The sequence below is a fragment of the Myxine glutinosa genome, chromosome 3 (assembly GCF_964187855.1).
Source record: "Myxine glutinosa chromosome 3, kmMyxGlut1.1, whole genome shotgun sequence".
Taxonomy (NCBI): domain Eukaryota; kingdom Metazoa; phylum Chordata; class Myxini; order Myxiniformes; family Myxinidae; genus Myxine; species Myxine glutinosa.
This window is the reverse complement of record NC_136263.1, coordinates 10,452,264-10,474,764: the sequence shown is the minus strand read 5'-3', so window position 1 is coordinate 10,474,764 and position 22,501 is coordinate 10,452,264. Positions and strand designations below refer to the sequence as shown.

The 22,501-nt window shown below is 41.2% G+C and overlaps 1 protein-coding gene across 2 annotated transcripts in view; it reads right to left on the bottom strand.

Annotated features, from left to right (window-relative positions):
* The window catches only part of LOC137423808 (uncharacterized), a 152,573-nt gene that overhangs the window by 89,512 nt on the left and 40,560 nt on the right, over window positions 1-22,501 (bottom strand). For both annotated transcript variants that reach the window (XM_068111328.2, XM_078773717.1), the window contains exon 3: window positions 3,249-4,182. In XM_068111328.2, coding sequence (XP_067967429.2) covers window positions 3,249-4,182 — 934 coding nt within the window. The remainder of the gene's footprint in view (window positions 1-3,248; window positions 4,183-22,501) is intronic.

Here is a 22,501-nt window from a genome sequence, read left to right as displayed (position 1 = left end):
ACACAGAGAGATGATTAAATGTATACACAGGGAAACGATGCAATGTATACACAGGGAGACTATGCAATGGATACACAGAGAGACCAATGCAATGTACATCGGGAGACGATGCAAGATATACACAGGGAGACAATGCAATGTATACACAGAGAGATGATTAAATGTATACACAGGGAAACGATGCAATGTACACACAGGGAGACTATGCAATGGATACACAGGGAGACCAATGCAATGTACATCGGGAGACAATGCAAGATATACACAGGGAGACTATGCAATGTATACACAGAGAGATGATTAAATGTATACACAGGGAAACGATGCAATGTATACACAGGGAGACTATGCAATGCATACACAGGGAGACCAATGCAATGTACATCGGGAGACAATGCAAGATATACACAGGGAGACAATGCAATGTATACACAGGGAGACAATGCAATTTATACACAGGGAGACAATGCAATGCATACACAGAGATGATACAATGTTCACATGGAGATGATGCAATGTATGCACAGGGAGATGATGCAATGTATACACACGGAGACGATGCAATGCATACACATGGAGAAGATTCAATGTATACACAGAGAGACGATGCAATGTATACACAGGGAAACGATGCAATATATACACAGGGAGACTATGCAATGGATACACAGGGAGACTATGCAATGCATACACAGGGAGACCAATGCAATGTACATAGGGAGACAATGCAATATATACACAGGGAGACAATGCAATGTATACACAGGGAGACAATGCAATGTATACACAGGGAGACAATGCAATGTATACACAGGGAGACAATGCAATGCATACACAGAGATGATACAATGTTCACATGGAGATGATGCAATGTATGCACAGGGAGATGATGCAATGTATACACACGGAGACGATGCAATGCATACACAGGAAAACGATGCAATGTATATAGGGATAAAATGCAATGTACACAGGGAAACGATGCAAAGTATACACAGGGAGACAATGCAATTTATGCACAGGGAGACAATGCAATGTACACAGGGAAACGATGCAATGTATACACAGGGAGACAATGCAATGTATGCACACGGAGACAATGCAATGTACACAGGGAAACGATGCAATGTATACAAAGGGAGACAATGCAATACATACACAGAGAGATGATACAATGTTCATCAGGGAGACGATGCAATGTATACACAGAGAGACAATGCAATATATACACAGAGAGACAATGCAATGTATACACAGGGAGACAATGCAATGTATACACAGGGAGACAATGCAATGTATACACAGGGAGACAATGCAATGTATACACAGGGAGACAATGCAATGCATACACAGAGAGATGATACAATGTTCACAGGGAGACGATGCAATGTATACACAGAGAGACAATGCAATGTATACACAGAGAGACAATGCAATGTATACACAGGGAGACAATGCAATGTATACACAGGGAGACAATGCAATGTATACACAGGGAGACAATGCAATGTATACACAGGGAGACAATGCAATGTATACACAGGGAGACAATGCAATGTATACACAGGGAGATGATTCCACCATCATTTATTCCTCTCTTTTGCCACATGTGGAACCACATTCTACACTCTTCATTCATTCTTCATTCACATTCTTCTGACCATGTCTTCAAGAGAGCTGTTCAACACCATCTCAAGTCATTCCCATCCAAGGCCATTGTCTTTTCTACAGACGTTAAACCACCCTCCAACTCTCCCAAAATTTTACTTATGTATCCATCTTGTCCACAACTTGCATTGTCCTCTATCCCTCATCGTTACCTGTATCCCTGGTTTGTCTGTCTCCATCGACTTTCTTCCTCCGTCCTGCTGTTGGAGTTTCCTCTTTCGCCTGCTCCTCCCTTTGTTATGTTGTGTCCTGGTCTGTTTTGTTCCCTAGCTCTTCCACGAGCCTTGAACATGTACTGTATATAAAAAAGGGAATGAATGAACACCGGTGGGGAAATAGGTTCGACCTGGAGAGGGTGAACACTGTGCTTACATTTACGATATACCTCTATAAGGGCAATATGCAAACTGTGCAAAAGATAAATAGGAAATGTTCAAGAGCAAAGTTTTGTGCAGTAACGTACATCACAAAGGAAACCATCCAAATGACCAACACAGTCGCATTACTCCACCAGGAGGTGGCATTTGTGAAGTCCTTGATGCGATGTCCTGAAGTCGGATCCATTTCCTTACGTTCTCTCACCAACCGTTTATCTTCCTTTCAACAACAATTTCCTCGCATTTGCACTTCAACTTCATTGCCATGTATTTTTTCCCATGCCTCCCCCCCCCCCCCCCAAGCCCTCTCCCTCCCACAGATCTTCCGATGTCCCTGTTCTCTGCTGTTGAACTTGTGTGCTTCCCTCTCTCTCTCTCTCCATCTTGTCTCCCACTCCCTTTATTGTATGTTTTGTGTGTCTGTTTGGTTTTTTTAGTGATTGATGTTAGCTCTTACACGAGCCTCGATCTTGTATACAAAAAAAAACAAAAAAAAAATTGCCATGTATTTTGGCTCCTCTCACATTGGCATCGCATTCAAGCATTTGTACATTTTGTTTTCTATCCCTTGTATTTATAATTGAAATGTCGCAAAATAAGGAACTTGGACACAGAAGATTGCCATTTGTCTCACCATGTCTGACCTTGATCAATATGACAATTACAATTAAACCTATCAGTTCAGGAACCACAAACCTCTCTATCCCCAACACCTCTCGGTGCTTCTCAAATTCTAGTGTAAATGCATCTGCTGTTTCTACCGAAAATACCTTGCTCAGTAGCCGAGTAGACTGGTAATTCTACTGGACAGTAGACTGGCAAAATGGCGACTAACAGGGTTGGTGGCAGGAAGGGCATCCGGCCCTAAAACATGGCTTCAAAAAGGGGACAACAGTGCCGGAAATAGGCCAACCCCTGCTCTACGGGGAAAAATGGCCTCTAAAGGTGGTTCAAGTAGACCATGCATAATCTACTCTGAGTGAAAGACTCCAACACACAAACTACTCTGAGAGTGCCTCACCACCGTCCAAACTGTCCCCTTCCTGTCAAGCTGTAGACCATGGTCCTGTCATTGTCCATTCTCTTAAAGCCAAACAATATGTCAACTCCTCTAGTTATTCCTCATTATCTGCAAACGGAGCATAATCTACTTTACATGTAAATTAAATAATAAAAGGCACACACAGGTTAAACAAAACAAACCTTTTGCAAAATTTGGAGAAATTGTTCTTCTGCCCGTTGAACTAAACGATGAAGAAACGCTGCTTGGAGGTGATGTTTCTGGCCTCGTTTCCACATTTCTCTCCTCCAGCTTCCTGTCCAGTGCCTTCATTTTTCTTAAGAGGACGTAAGCAATCTCTGGAGGCATTTGCTCCATTACAGATGAAAGATCTTCAATCGATCTTCCGTTGCTAAAGCATTCAGAATCCGAGTCGTCATCTGATAAAATATCCCCTTCTGGGTTTCTATGTTGATGTTCGGTAATCATTGAGCGGAAATTCTCTAAAGTTCTTTGATCGGACTGCCATGTGGCAAGATCACTGACTGAAGACATTTGGTTCCGCCTCTTGTGAAAGTTTGGCATTGTGGAGACGTGGTCGGAAAAGTCACCGGTTTGTGCAGATCCATAGGACAAGTCCACTGCAGACCCGCAGCGGTACCTGGGCTGAAAGCGTCCGTGGCCCATTCTTTGAGGTATTGGTTCCGTATATCCGCTGGCCATTGACAGGGTGCTCTGAGACAATGATCCGCCATTCTCCATCCGTCGAAGAATCTCCTCAAGCAAGAACTCCAATCTGTCACTGGAGAAGCCTTGCCATTGTCCTTTTTCTTTTCCAGCGCTTTCATCTGCAGTCGCAGAAGTTCCCGTTTCCATCTGAGTTCCCTCTTTCCGTATCGTTTTACTCCTTTTCTTCTTTTTTCGCCAGTGAAACAGCTTTTTCAGTCCCGATGGTAGATGCGATTTATTGCCACGTTTTTTATCCAGTTTTTGCACTTCAGGTTGTGAGTTTGCTCCATGTTGATCGCCCGCATTCCCAGGAGATGCTGCAGAGTCGTGTTCTGTCGCCTTTTCTCTGTTCTTGGATGACTTGTCTTTGCTCTTCCCAAATATCTTGGGAAACTTGATTCGTCGAGCCTGCAAGAAAATAATTATTTGTTAATTTTTTAAAATATTACATGCCATGTTCTGTGACTAAAAAAAAAACCCTCCAATACAGTCAGGTTTTTGGAAAACAAATGTGGAGCTAAACATAAACAGAATGCAACTTTTAAAATAAAACTAATTTAATTTAGAGTTATCATTTTTTTATATGGCACAAGGTATCTTTACAAATCATACAATCATCAATGTCATTTATATGCAAGTTTGCTTGTAAACTTCTGGTTGTGTATGAGCTGGCCATATGGAGTTGTGCCAGATATGGTGGAGCGACTGGAGACTGAACACAAGGTGGTAACATGTCTGGGCATTGAGGAGTGGAACCATGATGGAGAGGAGGAGGAGAAGAAGAAGGGGCAGTGATGATAATTGAAGTCTTCATTCTTTAAGTAGATTTTTGATTCGATTTGATGCAACACCACCTTGATAGAGCGTTGGTGCTGCATAAGCAGTTTCTTGGTAAGGCATACACTGGGTGGTTTGCCATTACTTTCCCAGTGTTTTGTCCATGCTTTATCTTTTTAAACGCTCAAAGCAAGGAAGCAGCACGTACCATTTTTAAAAAGTCTCGAATACGACTCGGCCAGGGTTTGAACCATTGACCTCCCAGACTCAGAGTGGATGTTCTCGCCATTATGCGGCTGAGTGTGGTTCTTAATGTAGAAGTAAAGAATCACTTTTTAACATCAAGATATGTGAAGTTTGCTTTATATAACGCTTAGTGATGATGAAAATATTTTGTTTTATTTGGCAATGCAAAGAAAACTAGAACAATGTGACTGTGTCGCCAATATGCCTCTACATAGTCCCACAACGGGCAGATGCCATCACTCTGCATATGTATGGGTAGGGGATCACGTTTGTGAAGTTTTATGTTGATCGGATAAGGTTCGTTTTTCTATCCAAGATGGCTGCCAAACCACGTGACCTATGACATCATCTTTTTCAATCCATATGCAACAGTGCTGTTAGATGATATTTGTAAAATTTCGCATCCATAGTGTGAGCGGTTGCAGAGATATAATTATTTAATATTTTCCTTCAATACAATATGGCTGCCAAACCATGTGACCTATGATGTCATAAGTTTAATATTTCAATACAAATGGGTCATAGATCATGTGGCTGCAATTTCAGATTTTTAGGATAAGGATTTCGATTAAAACATTTTTGGCTAGTATACCACTTCAGCTATGATGTCATCATCATCATGCTTTTGTTATGGGAGTACTTGAGAATGTGCCAAGTATCAATTTTTTCCATTCAGCAGTTTCCGAGAAATAATTGTTTAATTAATTTCTTTTAATCCAAGATGGCTGCCATACCACGTGACCTATGACATCACAATTATCATTAAAACATTCTGCATGGGTGTCACTCCTACCCTGAAAGTTTGGTCTGAATTGGACATATGGTTGCTGAGAAAAACGAGGTTTAGCCCGTACGGACGGACGGACGGACGGACAACCGGAGGCAGAAAATGTTTTACAGTAAATTCACAAACAAATATTTCATCATGAACTAATAATTTCAAATTACGGCTGGACTGATGGCCTAGAGGTATGCACACTCACCTCTGAGCTGTCTCGGCTGGGATTAAATCCAGGCCTAGTTATAAACTATCACCCTGGTGTTTCACAGGCCGGGTGATTCATGAATGTGTGTGCCATCCCTCAGACGGACTTTAAACTGGGTTTCCCATCGTTGATGGATGTCAACTACTGCAATCCAAGCTATTATCAGGAGATTAATTACTACGTCACTATTAGATTTTATTGACCTTCATGAAAAGTCCACCTTCCCTGCCTGTTCTGTAATATATGCAATTACAGGTACGTGTGTATATCTGAAAATCGTAGAAAAAGAAAAATGGGCTGATCTCCACGAAATTTTACATTCGTGTTGGTAGTACCCAGGATCAGGTCATGGACTTTTAAAAAATCCTCCCCACCAAAATGCAAGGGGGCGGGGGACCAACTTTCGATTTTTGCCTGTGCACGTTCCACCGTGCAAGTGGTTTACTGCCCCCTGCCGTAGACAGGGGATTATTAGCCATGGCGAAAATATATTTGCCCCACTTCTCTCACTGTCCCGCCTGCTCCTCTCACCAGTCTGGTCCCAAAGGGGCGTTTCTGGTGCATCAAAGTTTGCATTGTTCACTTCAAGGAACCAATCCATTTTTCGCGTCGTTGGCCAAAGCCCTAAAGACGAGTGTCTGCAAATACCAACAATTAAAAGTGAGAGCAGATATTTTTTAGTATAGGGAGGTAGTTTCCTAAACAATTTTGGAAAACTCATAAAAATAAAACGTTGCAGAACCATAGAATGAACTACACCTCATTGGGACAACACCACCACAATTAAACAGTGACTAAAGGTTGCCAAAGTCTTATCCTCATTTCCTTAATCACATTTAAAGGAAGTCTCAAAAAATGTTGGAGGACAGCAAATGAGATAATGATAAATCGATGATCATCTGAAGAACAGCTCATCAGCACACCTTGACAGACTGCAATGCCCCGGCAGGTTACCATCCTTACTTTGTAATTGGTTAGATACGTACAAAACAGTAACATCCATGACACGACAATCCACATTTCGGGACTAACTTGTTCCAATGCAAATCAGAATTTGAACTTTGCCCTCTGATGGCAATAAACAAATAAACAAGAAGACATCATGCGGAGCACGATACTTGCAAAATCCGCCCCCCACCCCCAAGGAAAAAAACTCCATTGATACAGAAAATTGTCCATTTCATCAAGATTAAAATTGACAATCTTGATCAAAGCTCAGGTCAACAGGAAGAAAAGTGACGATTTTTCAGATGAAAAATGATGATTTTGTAAGGTTGACCTTGAGTTGACCTTTGACCTTTTGACCTCAAAAATAGTTAGTTTCCCTATTTAGTGACTCAATGTGCAAATGCTGTTCAATTTTCAAGTCAATCGGATGAAAATTGAGGATTTTAAAAACTTGGACTATGTTGACCTTTTGGCTGATGTTGACCTCAAAAATAGTTGGTGGTTGAATTCTGTGACCATATATGTAAATCCTCTTGGAATTTCAAGTCAATCAAATGAAAATTGGTGATTTTAGAAATTCGGCTTATGTTGACCTTTTGGCCTATGTTCACCTAAAATATAATTTGTGGTTGAATTCAGCGACCAGATATGCAAGTCATCTTCAAATTTCAAGTCAATTGGATGAAAATTGAGGATTTTAGAAATTTGGCCTATGTTGACCTTTTGGCCTATGTTGACCTTTTGGCCTATGTTGACCTCAAATATACTTGGTGGTTGAATTCAGAGACCAGATATGCAAGTCCTCTTCAAATTTCAAGTCAATCGGATGAAAATCGAGGATTTTAGAAATCTGGAAAAGTTGGTGACCATTGGCCTATGTTGACCTTTTGACCTTTTAACCCCAAAAACAATAGGCTTCTCAATTGGGACGACCTATACGACTTCGTGAAGATTCGTGACGATCGGTTTCGAATTGTGACCAGTAGGTCGGTGACAAACAAACAGACAGACAAACAGACAGACAGGGACAGAACCACAAACGCAACCAACCAATATACTTGAAAAATCTTCGATTTTGCAAGTAATAAATAAAAATCAGGCCAGCCAATGTAATGTGCAAAACGTGAATCGAATTTGGAAAGACTGTAACCCTTTTCCCTGTGTTGTGCTCCATAACTTCCTGATGGAGATCCATGCAAAGACGGGTAGGGCAAAGCCGATTGCTTGGATATAGCACTTGCGCCTGTGTGTCAGATTGCATCGGCCATATTGGAACACACATTTGTCGTAAATATGACTGCACAGTGGCTGGCAGGGTTAGCCGAGAGATTTGTGCGCTCGTCTTTGAGCTGTCTAGCCTGGGTTCAATTCAAAGAGTAGGTAGATTTGATCGAGTGATTGATATTGAAATAAATTTGTGTTAAAGGAAATTTATGGTTCGGGCCACACCTAACCGTGGTCCACACCAATATTTCCCATTCATATAAACCTTGGTCAATATCTACCAGCTGGAAATGCTACACTGGAGGCAATTCCGGCCAATGAATGGTGTGACATTTCCATTTCTTAAGACATCAGTGGTTACGCAAACAGTGTCCACCCAAACAAATTACCTTGAGTCTACAAAACACGGTTTATAATATAGTCTGGTGGCGCAAGTTCAAATTTTGACAATATCGTGCCACACAATATTACTTTTTTCCGAATGGAAGAAATAAATGTTCGCAAAAAAATCTCACATTTGAGTACTTGGACCTTATTCTGTGCTTTGACTTGGTACGCTAGAATCTAATAAGACGAGCACCTTATTCTGTGCTTAGACCTTATTCTGTGCTTAGACCTTATTCTGTGCTTAGACCTTATTCTGTGCTTAGACCTTATTCTGTGCTTAGACCTTATTCTGTGCCTAGACCTTATTCTGTGCTTAGACCTTATTCTGTGCTTAGACCTTATTCTGTGCTTAGACCTTATTCTGTGCTTAGACCTTATTCTGTGCTTAGACCTTATTCTGTGCTTAGACCTTATTCTGTGCTTAGACCTTATTCTGTGCTTAGACCTTATTCTGTGCTTAGACCTTATTCTGTGCTTAGACCTTATTCTGTGCTTAGACCTTATTCTGTGCTTCGACCTTTTTCTGTGCTTAGACCTTATTCTGTGCCTAGACCTTATCTGTGCTTAGACCAAATTCTGCACTTCGACCTTTTTCTGTGCTTAGACCTTGTTCTGCGCTTAGACCTTGTTCTGCACTTAGACCTTGTTCTGTGGTTAGACCTTATTCTGTGCTTGGACCTTATTCTGTGCGTAGACCTTGTTCTGCGCTTTGACCTTGTTCTGCGCTTAGTCCTTGTTCTGCGCTTAGTCCTTGTTCTGCGCTTAGTCCTTGTTCTGCGCTTAGTCCTTGTTCTGCGCTTAGTCCTTATTCTGCGCTTAGTCCTTGTTCTGCGCTTAGACCTTGTTCTGTGCTTAGACCTTATTCTGTGCTTAGACCTTATTCTGTGCGTAGACGTTATTCTGCACTTCGACCTTTTTCTGCGCTTAGACCTTGTTCTGCGCTTAGACCTTGTTCTGCGCTTAGACCTTGTTCTGTGCTTAGACCTTATTCTGTGCTTAGACCTTGTTCTGCGCTTAGACCTTGTTCTGTGCTTAGACCTTATTCTGCGCTTAGACCTTGTTCTGCGCTTAGACCTTTTTCTGCGCTTAGACCTTGTTCTGTGCTTAGACCTTGTTCTGCGCTTAGACCTTTTTCTGCGCTTAGACCTTGTTCTGTGCTTAGACCTTGTTCTGCGCTTAGACCTTTTTCTGCGCTTAGACCTTGTTCTGCGCTTAGACCTTGTTCTGTGCTTAGACCTTATTCTGTGCTTAGACCTTATTTTGTGCTTAGACCTTATTCTGTGCCTAGACCTTATTCTGTGCTTAGAAATGCCGATTCTCATTTTTGTCTATTCCCAATGAGTGAAACTTCACACTCCACATTGAAGTACGGTACTGGAGAAGCTGTCACCGTGGTTGTTTGTCCTTGATCAACAAATTAATGACCATTGTGTTCCTGTGCATGTTCAGGACATGAAGACTATTCATGAGAGCCTCAGAGATGAGGCTCTTCCTTTGAGACACAAAAGAGGTTTTCTGCTTTGCCACTGGACCAAGCATCTGAACAGAACAACGCAAATGTAAAGGATTCTGGTGGAGCAATAGGGCTGACGGAGAACGCAGCAGCATTGAAAAGATGGATGGTGTCAGGTCCAGAGCAGGCAAGGCTGCTGGCAGAGTTTGAAAGGAAATATTCCACAGATGATTCTGCTGATTTTAGAAACCAAGTACAAGGGCTTTCGACTCAGCAATCCTTCAAGACACAACTCAATAAACTGTGTCCCACAATTGCTTCGATGAGCAACCCTTTTGCAGCGGAAATCACATGAACATTTGGCTCTCGATACCTATTTTTGTGTTGACAAATATGGGATAAGCAAATATTGCACCACGGAAGTAGTCGGTATCACAAAGTATAGATTAAGTATATAAAGGACATTATTATGAAGAGGAGTGTCAACCATGAGCCAATCAAGAGGAATAACTCCCACATCTTCGAGCATCCCATTGCAAAAGCTAAATCTAAAATGAAGCAACAGATGGAAGACAGAAAGTGACCGAAGTCCCTTCTGCCAGCTGTTCATCTCAAGTCAAGTTACTGATGGGGACTCCTTGGCTGCCGTCGAATCAGCATGGAAAACATTTCCCGTCAAGCTGCAAATCACAATTATCAGATGTCTTGTACACCTTGCAGCCAGAAGCCACAGTGCATTTTCATGTCACAGTATGTGATTGTGCCGCTGTAGCACACGCACTGTGTAATTATTATAAATTCATCAAATTTAACTTTTTTATATTTAATGTTTATTTTGTAACTTTGTAAATACGATATTATATATATATATATAGTTTCACATTGTGCATCTTTTAAGAGCGCTTTAAAAGTGCTTTCTCCAATCGGCACATTACCGGATTTTAGCGCAGGTTTTGACCACAGTGCGGTCATTCTTGTTTAATCGATAAACCAATTGCTTTCATATAGTTACATAAAATTCTGCACAAATATTTGAAAATCACTGTTGTGAAGAAATAAAAAGATTTATCTATGTTAAAAACGAGCAAACATGAGCACACCGGCAGCCATCTTGGATAACCTTTGTCTAACTTTGACCGAAGTGACTTAGCTCAGGCACCCCCCCCCCCCCCATGTTATAGCTTGTGTGTGGCCAAAGCAACAAGTGTGACAACTTTGGTGATTTAGTCCGGCATGCAAGGATATAGTCCTTAAGCCAATGGACTACAGTACTTTCAGAAAGTATTCACACCCCTTGACTTTTTCACATTTTGTTGTGTTACAGCCTGAATTTTAAATGGCAACTGATCCACACATAATATCCCATAATGTCAAAGTGGATTTTTTTTTTTTAACAAACTAAAAATGAAAAGCTGAAATTTCTTGAGTCAGCAGGTATTCAACCCCCTTTGCTGTGACAGTCCGAATTGAGCGCAGGTGCATCAAATTTCCTATGATCACCCTTGAGATGTGTCTACAACTTGATTGGAGTCCACCTGTGGCCAATTCAATTGATTGGACATGAGTTAGAAACAAACACACCTTTCTACATAAGGTCCCACAGTTGACAGTGCACGTCAGAGCAGAAACTCTACCATGAAGTCCAAGGAAACTGTCCGTTGAACTCCGAGATTGAATTGTGAGGAGGCATAGATCTGGGGAAGGGTATAAAACAATTTCTAGAGTGTTGAAAGTTCCCAAGAGCACAGTGAGTTCCATTATTAGGAAATTAAAAAATATGGAACTACCAAGAGTGTCCTCCACATATTTCTTCAGGTCGCACAAGATCTGCCAGCAACACTCTTCTGGTGAAACTGCCAACATCAAGACCCTCTGCTCACCTTCACTCCTTCATTCCTCTTTTTTCCCACCTCTGGAGCAAACTCCCACACTCTTTAATCCCTCTCCTCCCTCCAGGTCTTTCAAACAGCTGTTCATTATACTATGTATCCTCCGTCCTCCCTCCCCACTCAGCCATCTCCCTTTCACAGATCTACCGACGTCCCTGTTCTCTACTGTTGTTGTGCTTATGTGCTTCCCTCTCTCTCCCCACCTTGTCTCCCGCTCCCTTTATTATATGTTTTATGTGTTCGTTTATGATTTGTGTTTAACGTTAGCTTTTACATGAGCCTCGATCTTCTTTAGAATTATTTCGTTTTTGTTTGTTTAGAATTTGTTTATTTTAGAATTATTTCTTGTTTAGAATTTTTTTAAAAAGTAAAAACACTTCTTTGTGTTTAGAATTTCCTATGCTCAGTTTAATGAAGATAAACACAACGTCTGACAATGCACATCCATTCCCATATTTTACAATCCCGTCCAATTCCACAATACCTTGATGTTGTAAAAAAAAGCAGGTGTGAGCTCATTTGATCCATTTAACAAAATTGTAGGGAGGCAACACACGAGGCAGTTTAACAAAGGTAAGTTTTTTTTTTTTTTTCTTTGAAGCAAACCTTCCAGCAAAACCAATTGCAGGTATACGTGACGTACATATATAACAACAGTTGTAGCCCAACACTGCCGGAGGAAGAGGAATACCCACCTGGGTGAGCTTTTCCTGTCGGTAATTTTTGGAGGAGTTGGGCATTGAAAAGCTATGGAGTTTTTGGCCTTATGTTGGTTGCATTTTACCTGTGAGCCGGCGGCAGACTATGTCCCAATATACACTTTATGGCGGCCTTTGGTGACAAAACAGATGTCCAAGCCAACGTGCTGCAACTCAAAACCTTGCCCTGATCGTAAAGCACCGACACCAAAAAATTTGGGGCCTCCAGGTACTACGGTTGGGCCGTGAAAGAAAAATGTAGAAACCCACAAAAAGAAATACACAGCAGAAGTTTATCTCTGCTATCAGAGACCCCAAAAATCCCTAAAGATTTACTTGAAAACGCACATATTCAGGAAGGTCAACACAACCCATTAATAAATAGGTCCACACATTCACGCAACTCATTCATTGTTTTAAAGTCTCACCAGAACTGATGGGGGCAACAACAACAACAACAACAACCTCATTGCACTCCAGCAAACACGTCTACTTCCATAAGTTGGTGCACCAACTTCCATAATCATTCCTAAGTTCAAAAGGAAATCAAACGAGCCAAAATGTAAACGAAACATACAAATAAATAATGTAACAATAAAGAGGGAAAAGTTTACCTTAGAATTCAGGAATAAGTGGAAATTGAAAAAAAACTTTAAAAATAAAAAACAAAAGGTAACAAACAAGGACCCCAAGGTGTGCGATTTATTCGGTGGATTATCCCGGGCAAGGACATGTTTTAATTAAATAACAGTTTGCGACACAGCGAAGTAAATGTCACAACACTATGTTCATTAGACAAGCAACGACTGAAACTCTGCACCTGCCAGCTGTGTACTGACAACACCATTACCTTCCAGAGGTATTGAAATAAAAACTAAAAATTCACATCGATGGGTACAGAAAACAACAGGTACCTGCAGGTAAAGGTTGTAATTAATTCGAATTTTAGCCTTAAAACTTGTTATTTATACATTGTGTAACATGTACTTCGAAGAACAGGATGCACCAGTTATATAAAAAGTATAATAATAAATAATGACAATTCATTAGAGGGCGACACTCTTTCCAGGTCTCCGGGCACGTCACGACTAGTCTTATATGGATCACGACTACGATGCAGGATAATCGACTGAAGGTGGCAGGTATTTTTCAGGTTGTTCAGGGAGCCAAATTCGCCTACTCTTCGCAGACAACAAACTCCCCTAGTCTTTGTGGAGGACAACATGGAATCTTTATCATCAACAAATACCTAGTGCAGGTAAACGGTTTCATTGAATCAACATCCATCTAACCGTTTCACTTTCAATGGCTTAAAATCACTTTAAAACATAGGGGCAATACCCGTGGCGCTCACCTGGTAGAATAAATAAACAGTACATTGCACTGACTAAAGGTATTTTAAACCTATTTCAATGCTTGCTGGAAGACAGGGCAGGATGTAGAATCAAACTAACATAATCATAATACTTTAAATAAACAAACAAAAAATATCTATTTTGGGGGCAACCTCCCCCCCCCCCCCCACTCCACCCACTCCCTGTACCACCTCAGACCCCAATTTTTCCAATGCCTTGAACAAACATTGGCACATCACGGATGATGAAGGTTGTGGTGACGTTTCATCAAAATTGTGTGTGTAGGTTCTGAGAAAAAAAGCAAATACCTATTTTGGAGGGCAAGCCCCTCCCCCCCACCCTCCATACACAACCTTAGACCCTGATTTTTGTTTTTTAATGCCAGGAACAAGCTTTGGTACAACACAGGTAATTAAGGTTGTGGTCAAATTTCATCAGAATTGCATATGTAGTTTCTGAGAAGAAAGCAAATACCTATTTTGGGGGGCAACCCCCCATAGATCCCCAAAGGGGCAGATTTTTTTTAATGTTGTGAACAAACGTTGGTACATCACGGGTGATGAAGGTTGTGGTGAAGTTTCATTGGAATTGCGTGTGTAGTTTGAGAAGAAAGTGAATATATATTTTGGGAGATCAAACCTGGAAGAACTTTGACCCTGGTAAACCCTCTTAGACCCCGATTTTTTTTTTAATGCCGTGAACAAACTTTAGTCACAACACAAGAAGTATAATTTGTGTCAAATTTGGTCGCAATCCCATCAGCGGTTTCGGAGAATAAGTTTTAAGTGTTGACGGACGGACGGACGGACGGACGACGCGCCATCGCATAAGCTCCCCTGAACTTCGTTCCAGGTGAGCTAAAAATAATAGGAAGTGCAAAGATTCTTCACACAACAGTAAACACATTGCTCAAATAAATCACAAGACATTGCACAAGTGCAATGAGCACAATTCAAAATAGGATGAACTCTGAAATCCAGGGGTAATTCAAGCAATTCACATTGGGAAATTGCACCTGCAGTTAATTCAACATCGTTAAACTGGCATTGTGGGGGGAATTTTTCAAAACCTCAAACTATTCCAAACATTATCAGGATATACACGTCTCGTTTACGACGTCATGCTATAAACAAAGTAATGTTGATTTGAGATTCATGATGACGTCATACAAGACCTGGCAAGGATGTATGTGTGTTGGAAATGGAAAACAAAGGTTCACTGCTTATGTCGCTGGTTAAGAAACCATATTGGTGGTGAGCATTCTTAGATTTTTCACTATTTACTCAGATATCAAATATAGATTTCATTTCCATCATATCCCTTTGAGATGGATGAAGAAATGAACCTTCCAATACTCAGTGTTGAAGATTGGATGTGCGTGCTGAAGCGAAAAGGCTCAGGTGTCAGTAAAAAATACCCTGCCATGTGCTTCAAACCTTTCCATCTGAGCGAGCATGAGGGATTTTCAGCACGAGCTTTTGGGGTTGAAGAGAAAGCTTATTCTGAAGAAGAAGATGAATACTGCAAGTCCAAGCATTTTCAAATTCTCCATAAAACGCGAATGCTATCTTCCACAAATTGGAAAATCCCAATGGGAAAACAAACAGGTTTGCTTTATCACCAGAATAACAACTTGTTTTGAATTTATTTTTCTCACTCATAAACTTCATCCTTTGCAAGATGAGCAATTGCCCTCCAATTTCTAGACATTTGCATTAAGTACCAAATATTGTAAACCAAGGTCCCGAGAAACCGAATGATGTACAAAGGATCCACATTTCATGAATGAACTGTAAAAGGACGGTCGTCAGTCATTTTTCACGGTGAATATGTCATTATACAATATTAAATATCAAAATATCAAAATAAATAAGAAATAAATATCAAATAAATAAATAATAAATATCAAATAAATAAATAAATATAAATAAAAGAAATAACTTTCAAATAAATGAATATCAAAAATATCAAAATAAATATCAAAAGAAGTAGAGAATTTCAAAAAATTATTTTACAAAAACTGGCATTAAAATCCATGTTTCATGTTTCTGCATCCTGGAATTCTGCATCCTGCATCCTGCAAACAGGAGAAAACTTTCTGCATCCTGGAATTCACCAAGACAAATTCAGTGACAAGAGTGCAACGACATTTTCAGACACATTATGAAGTTTGGCGTGTACTGTGGAAGCACCTAATCATGAAACCTTAAAAGTTGGTGTTATTCCGAGCCCTGAAGGCCAGGGGCAAAGTCAGTCATCTGTTACAATTTCTGCTGTGAAATGCAAGAAAGATTAGAGGATGAAGGGTTTGTACAACGGTTAATTTTCTCTGATGAAGCAACTTTCTACTTAATTGGGAAGGTCAACCACCACAATATCCATGGGTTGGACTAGAAAAAGCTACATGTTATAATCAAACATGAACACGCTTCACCTAAAGTTAATGTGTTTTGCACCATTTCCAAGTGCGGGAAGAACTGGATTATCGACTCGATGTGCGTCGTTCGTGGGAGTCAATTAAGAGCTTGAAAGGTGTGAAAACAACTCTTAAAGGCCTACCTTCAGCTTATATAAAACACATCACCATATATGTTCAATAGTACTTGTAAAAAACATTTTTCAAAGTGTATACTTCTTTTTGAATAGCCCTGGATTTATTCATTCTCATGCTTGAAATAAATCTTTTAACTGATACCTATGTTCTCACCCTGTCTCAGAATTTATCACTGCTTCAGAAACCCCAACACCTGTGGTATCAGGCAGAAATTTTATCTTGGTCTGTCAAGATGGCCTAGAGATATGCACACTCTCCCTGAATTGTCTAGCCTGGGATCAAATCCCGACCCAACTATAAACTGTCATCTTGGAGTTTCCCATGTCAGGTAAGCATTAATGCGTGTGCCGTAAATGCAAAGGACATCAAGCCACCTGCTAGCAATGGTTAGTGGACATTTACGGATCCCATGGTGTATTTTGTTAAGAAGTGGTGAGACATGGTGGACACCTTGTACAAATTAAAATTTCTGCCCAAACGCTCCACCCGCACTTGGTGAACATTGCGAGTTCGCCATTGCCTACAACGTGAGTTTATGAAGGCCGTCGTCATGCAAACTGAAAATGCACTGATGTAATGTGCTGTGAACTTGTGAACTCCACCACCAAATGCGGACTGAGGTGGTTTTCACTCGTCTGTATTTCTTTCTGGATACAAAGTCGAGGCTTGTGGAAAAGCTGGTACACTGAATGGATCAGTACGTAACAGACAAAACCAGGACGCAAAACACACATACTTGAGGTGGATAAGATGGATGCTTAAGGAAACTTCAATGAGGGAAAACTGAAAAATTTGGAAGGAGGGATTTGGGTGTGGTTAATGGGGGTAAATATCTGGTTTTGGATTGGGGACGATCTGAGATGATTGGGGACGATCTGAGATGGTGGTGAACAGCTGTCTTGAAGCCCTGGAGGGAAGGAAGAGATTGAACTGAGAATGTGAAAGTTGGTTCCACAGGCAGGAAAAAAAAAGAGGAACAGAACTGTTTTTCTGCGAGCAAGATATGTCAAAACATGGACGGATTCAGATAAAACTTGGTGAGTAGGTTGGGTGTGTGAAAAGGAATAAATGATTAGATTTTGGTTCAGATCTGGATCCAGATCCGACCCATCAGTGGGTTACAAAACGTAAACTGTTCAGCCTAGCGGAGTTACCTGCACTCTACCAAGTGCCATTCCAGTTTCTCTGTGGTACCAACCATCAGGACCTGTTTGGAGTCCTTTAATTTTCCAATGTTTCCTCATCGTGCAGCTCACATTATAAAAACTTATCCACATGTCATGAAAGGGAAATTGTTTTTTGCTTATTTTGCTGTATCTTCACATTTTAGTGGCTGGAACATCTGGAGAGGAGTTTCTTGTCCTCGGAACAAATATTGTGTCCATTTGAAACCAAACCACGAAACCACCTTGAGCTCGAACACGGAATGAAGTATGTGGTGATATCCAGGGCTCACCTTGTCATGGTGTGCTCGATTTACGTCAATAAATTAATGTAGCTCCCTATAATAAATCTTCAATATCAATTGGCTTTTCTAAGGAAGAAAATTATGATCTTTTGATATAAAATTGTGCTCAGGATCCCTGGTGTAAATTCAAAGAAGGTTATGCCATCTTTTGTTAAAGGAAAAGTTTTAAGATGTGCTCAAGGTCATTACAGATAAACAAGCAAAGCTGTCAACCACAATGTGGACTTCGAAGAATAAATTAAGTTATCGTGCAGAGTACAGGCCCAAATGTGTGCTTTTGCTCAAAGTACGGCTTTGCCAATGTTCGCAAGAAAAAGGGAATAAAAGAATCATTCTGTTTGAGACATTCTCACTCTCGAGCTGTGTGGAATGCGTCCAATCAAAGGCTAAATGGGACCTTACCTCGAACCCCCATGTTATAACGCATTCCTGGATCCAGACTTTGCCTTGAGATTTTAAAATTGCCATTCACAGTTGCATTTCGGTTGTGAACGTTAAAGATCCTCCGGTATCTTTCAAAAAGAGGGGGCAGTTGGGTGTCTGCACCCCAGCCATGTCTGGTGTCTTCACCTGCCACTCTGTTCAATGTACCTTGTAATGCCATAAAATAAAAATACGAACATCTTCAAGCTACAATAAAGCAACTAGTGCATTTTGGATAACGTAGGCTCTGTCTGTAAAGCACCAGGCCTGTAGGCATAGGATGCTATACCTTGGAATCCAAACAGAACTTGACTGCATGAAAATCACCTTGGCTTACCTGTCTTGTCAGAACCTGATTGATTAAAATATTTACAAATCTTGATCGGTATAATCATCAAATTGGTTTGTTAACCAAATGCTAGACTAATGGCAAAAGTGTTTATCAAAGAATTCTGTTCCTAATGAAATGCACAAAATACTCTAGCTTTGTTCCTCAAAGCAAATGCGATTCCAGCTCTAGATACATTAATGGACAGGTATTACCGATTATATTGTCTGTACGACGATGCATGACAAGAATAATGAGTGAAATTCATGCTACCTATCTATTTTCAGGTGTCAGGATGGCCTAGAGGTACACACACTCACCTCAAAGCTGTCTTGCTTGGGTTTAAATCTCGGCCAAGCTATGAACCGTCAACTTGGAGTTTCACAGGTCGAGTGATTCAATGTGTGTTTGGTCCCTCGGATGGACGTTATATGGGCATTCACATGTACCAAATTTCTACCCTTACTACGAATGGGAAGGCAATGGCAAACCACCCAGTGTAATCCTTGCCAAGAAACTACATTGGCATAACCGATGCTCTGTAACACAGTATGGGTACATGTGAATCAGAATCTATAATAAACAAGAAAAAGAGCAATCAGAGATTGCAAACCCTCACCAGGATGTATTTTCAGTGGTTTTTAAGACTTTTGTGTTAAAACAAATATGGCGGCCGAAGCACGTGACCGATGATATCATTTTTTGTTTCTAAACTAATTTATTCCTAGATTTATATGCTCAATAAATTTTTATCTTGATCGGATGAAGTTTTGTACTTGTCGAATTATGACGTCATAATGGAGGCACATATGAAATCATCATTAACATATTTTATTCCCCAATGGAGAGTTCTTTACAATGAGGAATGTCTCAATTTTTTTTATATTCAGTGCTTTCAGATAGAGGTGCAAACGTTTTCGATTTTTCCAAGATGGCGGCCGAACCACGTGACCTATGACGTCATAATTAGCATAAAAAATTATACTTGTGGAGTTGCACCTACGGTGAAAATTTCCTGTCAATTGGACCAACGGTTGCAGAGAAAAATCATATTTATTCTGTGCGGACAAACAGACAGACAGACAAAGACAGACAAAGACAGACAAACGGACTCAAATGCAATACCCTCTCCTCAGGCGAGGGTAGAAATAGATGAAGCACTCTGAACCAAATTATCCAAACGTTCCTTGTGTTATGAACACAGGTGTTAAAAAAAAAGAAGAAGAGTGAATCAAAATTGAAACAAAAGAAGGAAAGCGAAACTGGGAAGGATTCGGAGTGGTCCACGTGGTATGACATACTCTTCTCAAGAGGACAAACAACTCCACCCCTCCATTATATATTTTTCTTCCGCCGTCGCCAACGACGATGACAGTGGAGGTGTATGGGTTAGCACTTGACTGCATGACGATTAGAAGTGAGACCAACATCGGTTATAAATCCACTGTTGCAATATAACCCCCTATTATACTATCCATGGGGCCTATACTATCCTTGAAAAGTTTGGTCACAATTAAAGTGGGTAAATAGATTACCCCTTCCCCTATTCTAAATCCCCCCCTTGCATGTCAAAATCTAAGAAAGTTAATACCTCCATTGTTTCTTTAGCATAAGCCCCCTCTCCCCCAGGGACCCCATTACGCAAGCCACCTTTGGTAGAATTGTGACCCATTGGGCTGACGTGAATAGGCAGGCCCTGACAAAGAGAACCACCCATTCACCCTTCTCCCACATTCTCCCTCTTCCCCTCCCCTAAAATTACTTCACCCCTATTTTACTCCCTGTTGTCCCCCATTATCGGTGCCATGTCTGGTTGCGATTACTCAAACCGTTAGAGACCCTAACCTCCTCCCCCAATCGACACACCACCCCACTTCCATGAGGCCTCAATATGTCTGACAAGTTGTGGAGCCTACAGTATTCTGTTCTCAAGATATACAAGACATAAGGGAAGACAGACAGACACCAGACAACAGATAGACAGACAAAATGGTGGGTGGCAACAAGAGCAGCTTTGTGTTTACATCAGCTTTGTCTGATCCGCCCTGAGAGAAGGGAGTGGCACACCAGGTCACTAAAACAAGGACGGTGTGAGACAGGTTATCAAACACGTCACAGGTGCACGATATTATAGAAGAGAAACATGATAATAATACAGGTACGAAGTTTATAATTGGAAAGCGAGACACATTGAGGTCCTGAGTATTGTGGAGATGAGAACATCAAGGGAGGGTTTTTTTTGTGCTCTGAATGACACATTGTGACCGTGGCTTTACGTCATTGAACCTAAAACATCCTTGTACCGAGATGAGAAGCAAAGCTCGCAAATCCACGGTGCCAGGTGTAATGACCGCAACGTCCCGTACCGCAATCGAGAAGCAGACATCTGCTGTCGCTGCCTTGAATGTAATAAATGTGCAGCTGTAATTCAAGTATAGCCAAATGAAGTCCAAGGTTTACGTCGGTAACTCATGGTGTGTAAAGCTGGGTAAGGGAAAGCAGGACAATTTACAGATCTGACATGCTGAGAAACTCCCAATCAAAAGTGCAAAACGTCACATGCTTACATGAACAGTATAACAAGCATAATCATACCACAAGCTCATATATATCTTTTTTGTTTATGCAAGATCGAGGCTCGTGAAAGAGCTAACATTTATCACACACACAAAAAAAAAATCAAACAGACACATAAAACACATAATAAGGGGAGCGGTAGACAAAAATGGGGAGAGAAGAGGAAGCACACAATCACAACATTTGAGAGCAGGGACATCGGGAGATCTATGGGAAGGAGAGGGCTTGGGTGGAGGAGGCGTGGGAAGAAGGGGGTCGGGTGGGGGGGGGGGGGGGAGAAGTATAAAACACAAGGACACCAAGAACTTCCAGGAAAGAAGTTGGTATTTCACAAAAGTAGATTTGGGGTGAAATTAGTGGGTGTAGAAAAGATCAAGGTTTTGGATGGGGGAAGATAAGAGATTGTGGTGAACAGCTGTTTTAAAGACCTAGAGGGAGGAGTGGAGTTGAAGAGAGTGAGGGAGTTTGTTCCAGAGGCGGGAGAAAAGAGGAATGAAGGAGTGAATGTGAGCAGAGAGGTTTGATTTTGGCAGTTTAACCATAAGAGGGTTGCAGGCAGATCTTGTGCGACCTGTCGGAATATTTGGGGGACATAGCCCAGAGAGAGCTGGGAGAGCAAGGCCGGAGAGGAGTCGGTAGAAGACAGACAGACCGCCAACCTGCCTGCGGTGAGTAAGTGAAAGGCCCTCGGAGTTAGCTTCATCGCGTGAGATTCCATTGATTCTGAAAGCTTTGGCCTCAACAGCGTGAAGCCGAGCTAGGTGTGAGGCAGGAGCACCAGCCCAGAGGGGAGAGCAGTATTCCATTGAGCTGCGGATGAAAGCCTTGTATGTGGTGAGGAGCTCAGGTGTGCATTTGGTGTGTGTTTTGACCTATATGCACTCCTAAACACTCCTGAATGCACTGTATGCACTCCTAAACAGCTGGACGGAAGGAGGTGAAACGTGTTGGTTGTCCTGGTTGTAACAGGGAAGCATTCTCAGTTGCGATGTGCACCTCTAACATAGATTTCTGTTAAAGTAGGGAATTACCATAAGTGGTTGAAATACAAATGCCACACCTGTACCACTGGATTGAATAACATGGAAAAATTGATGTTATTGATTAAGAAAAATAAATAAATCAAACTTCCAGAGGTCTCTGTCTATGGCATCCAAGGCCAACTCCACACGTGGACAACTGACTTCCTCTACTCTGTCAACGTGTGGCCCTCAATGGAATCCTTTAATATCCTCTCTCTGTATAGGCTCGACTGTCCCGAGGGAGGTTTCTAGGCCCCATACTATTCCTAATATTTATAAATGATCTCTCTGACTCTCTGGAAAATCCACTTTTTCTCTTTGCTGATGACATCACCCTCTGCCATGACATTCTTCATCAGTCAGATAGACAGACTGCAGCCTCTTCCGTATCT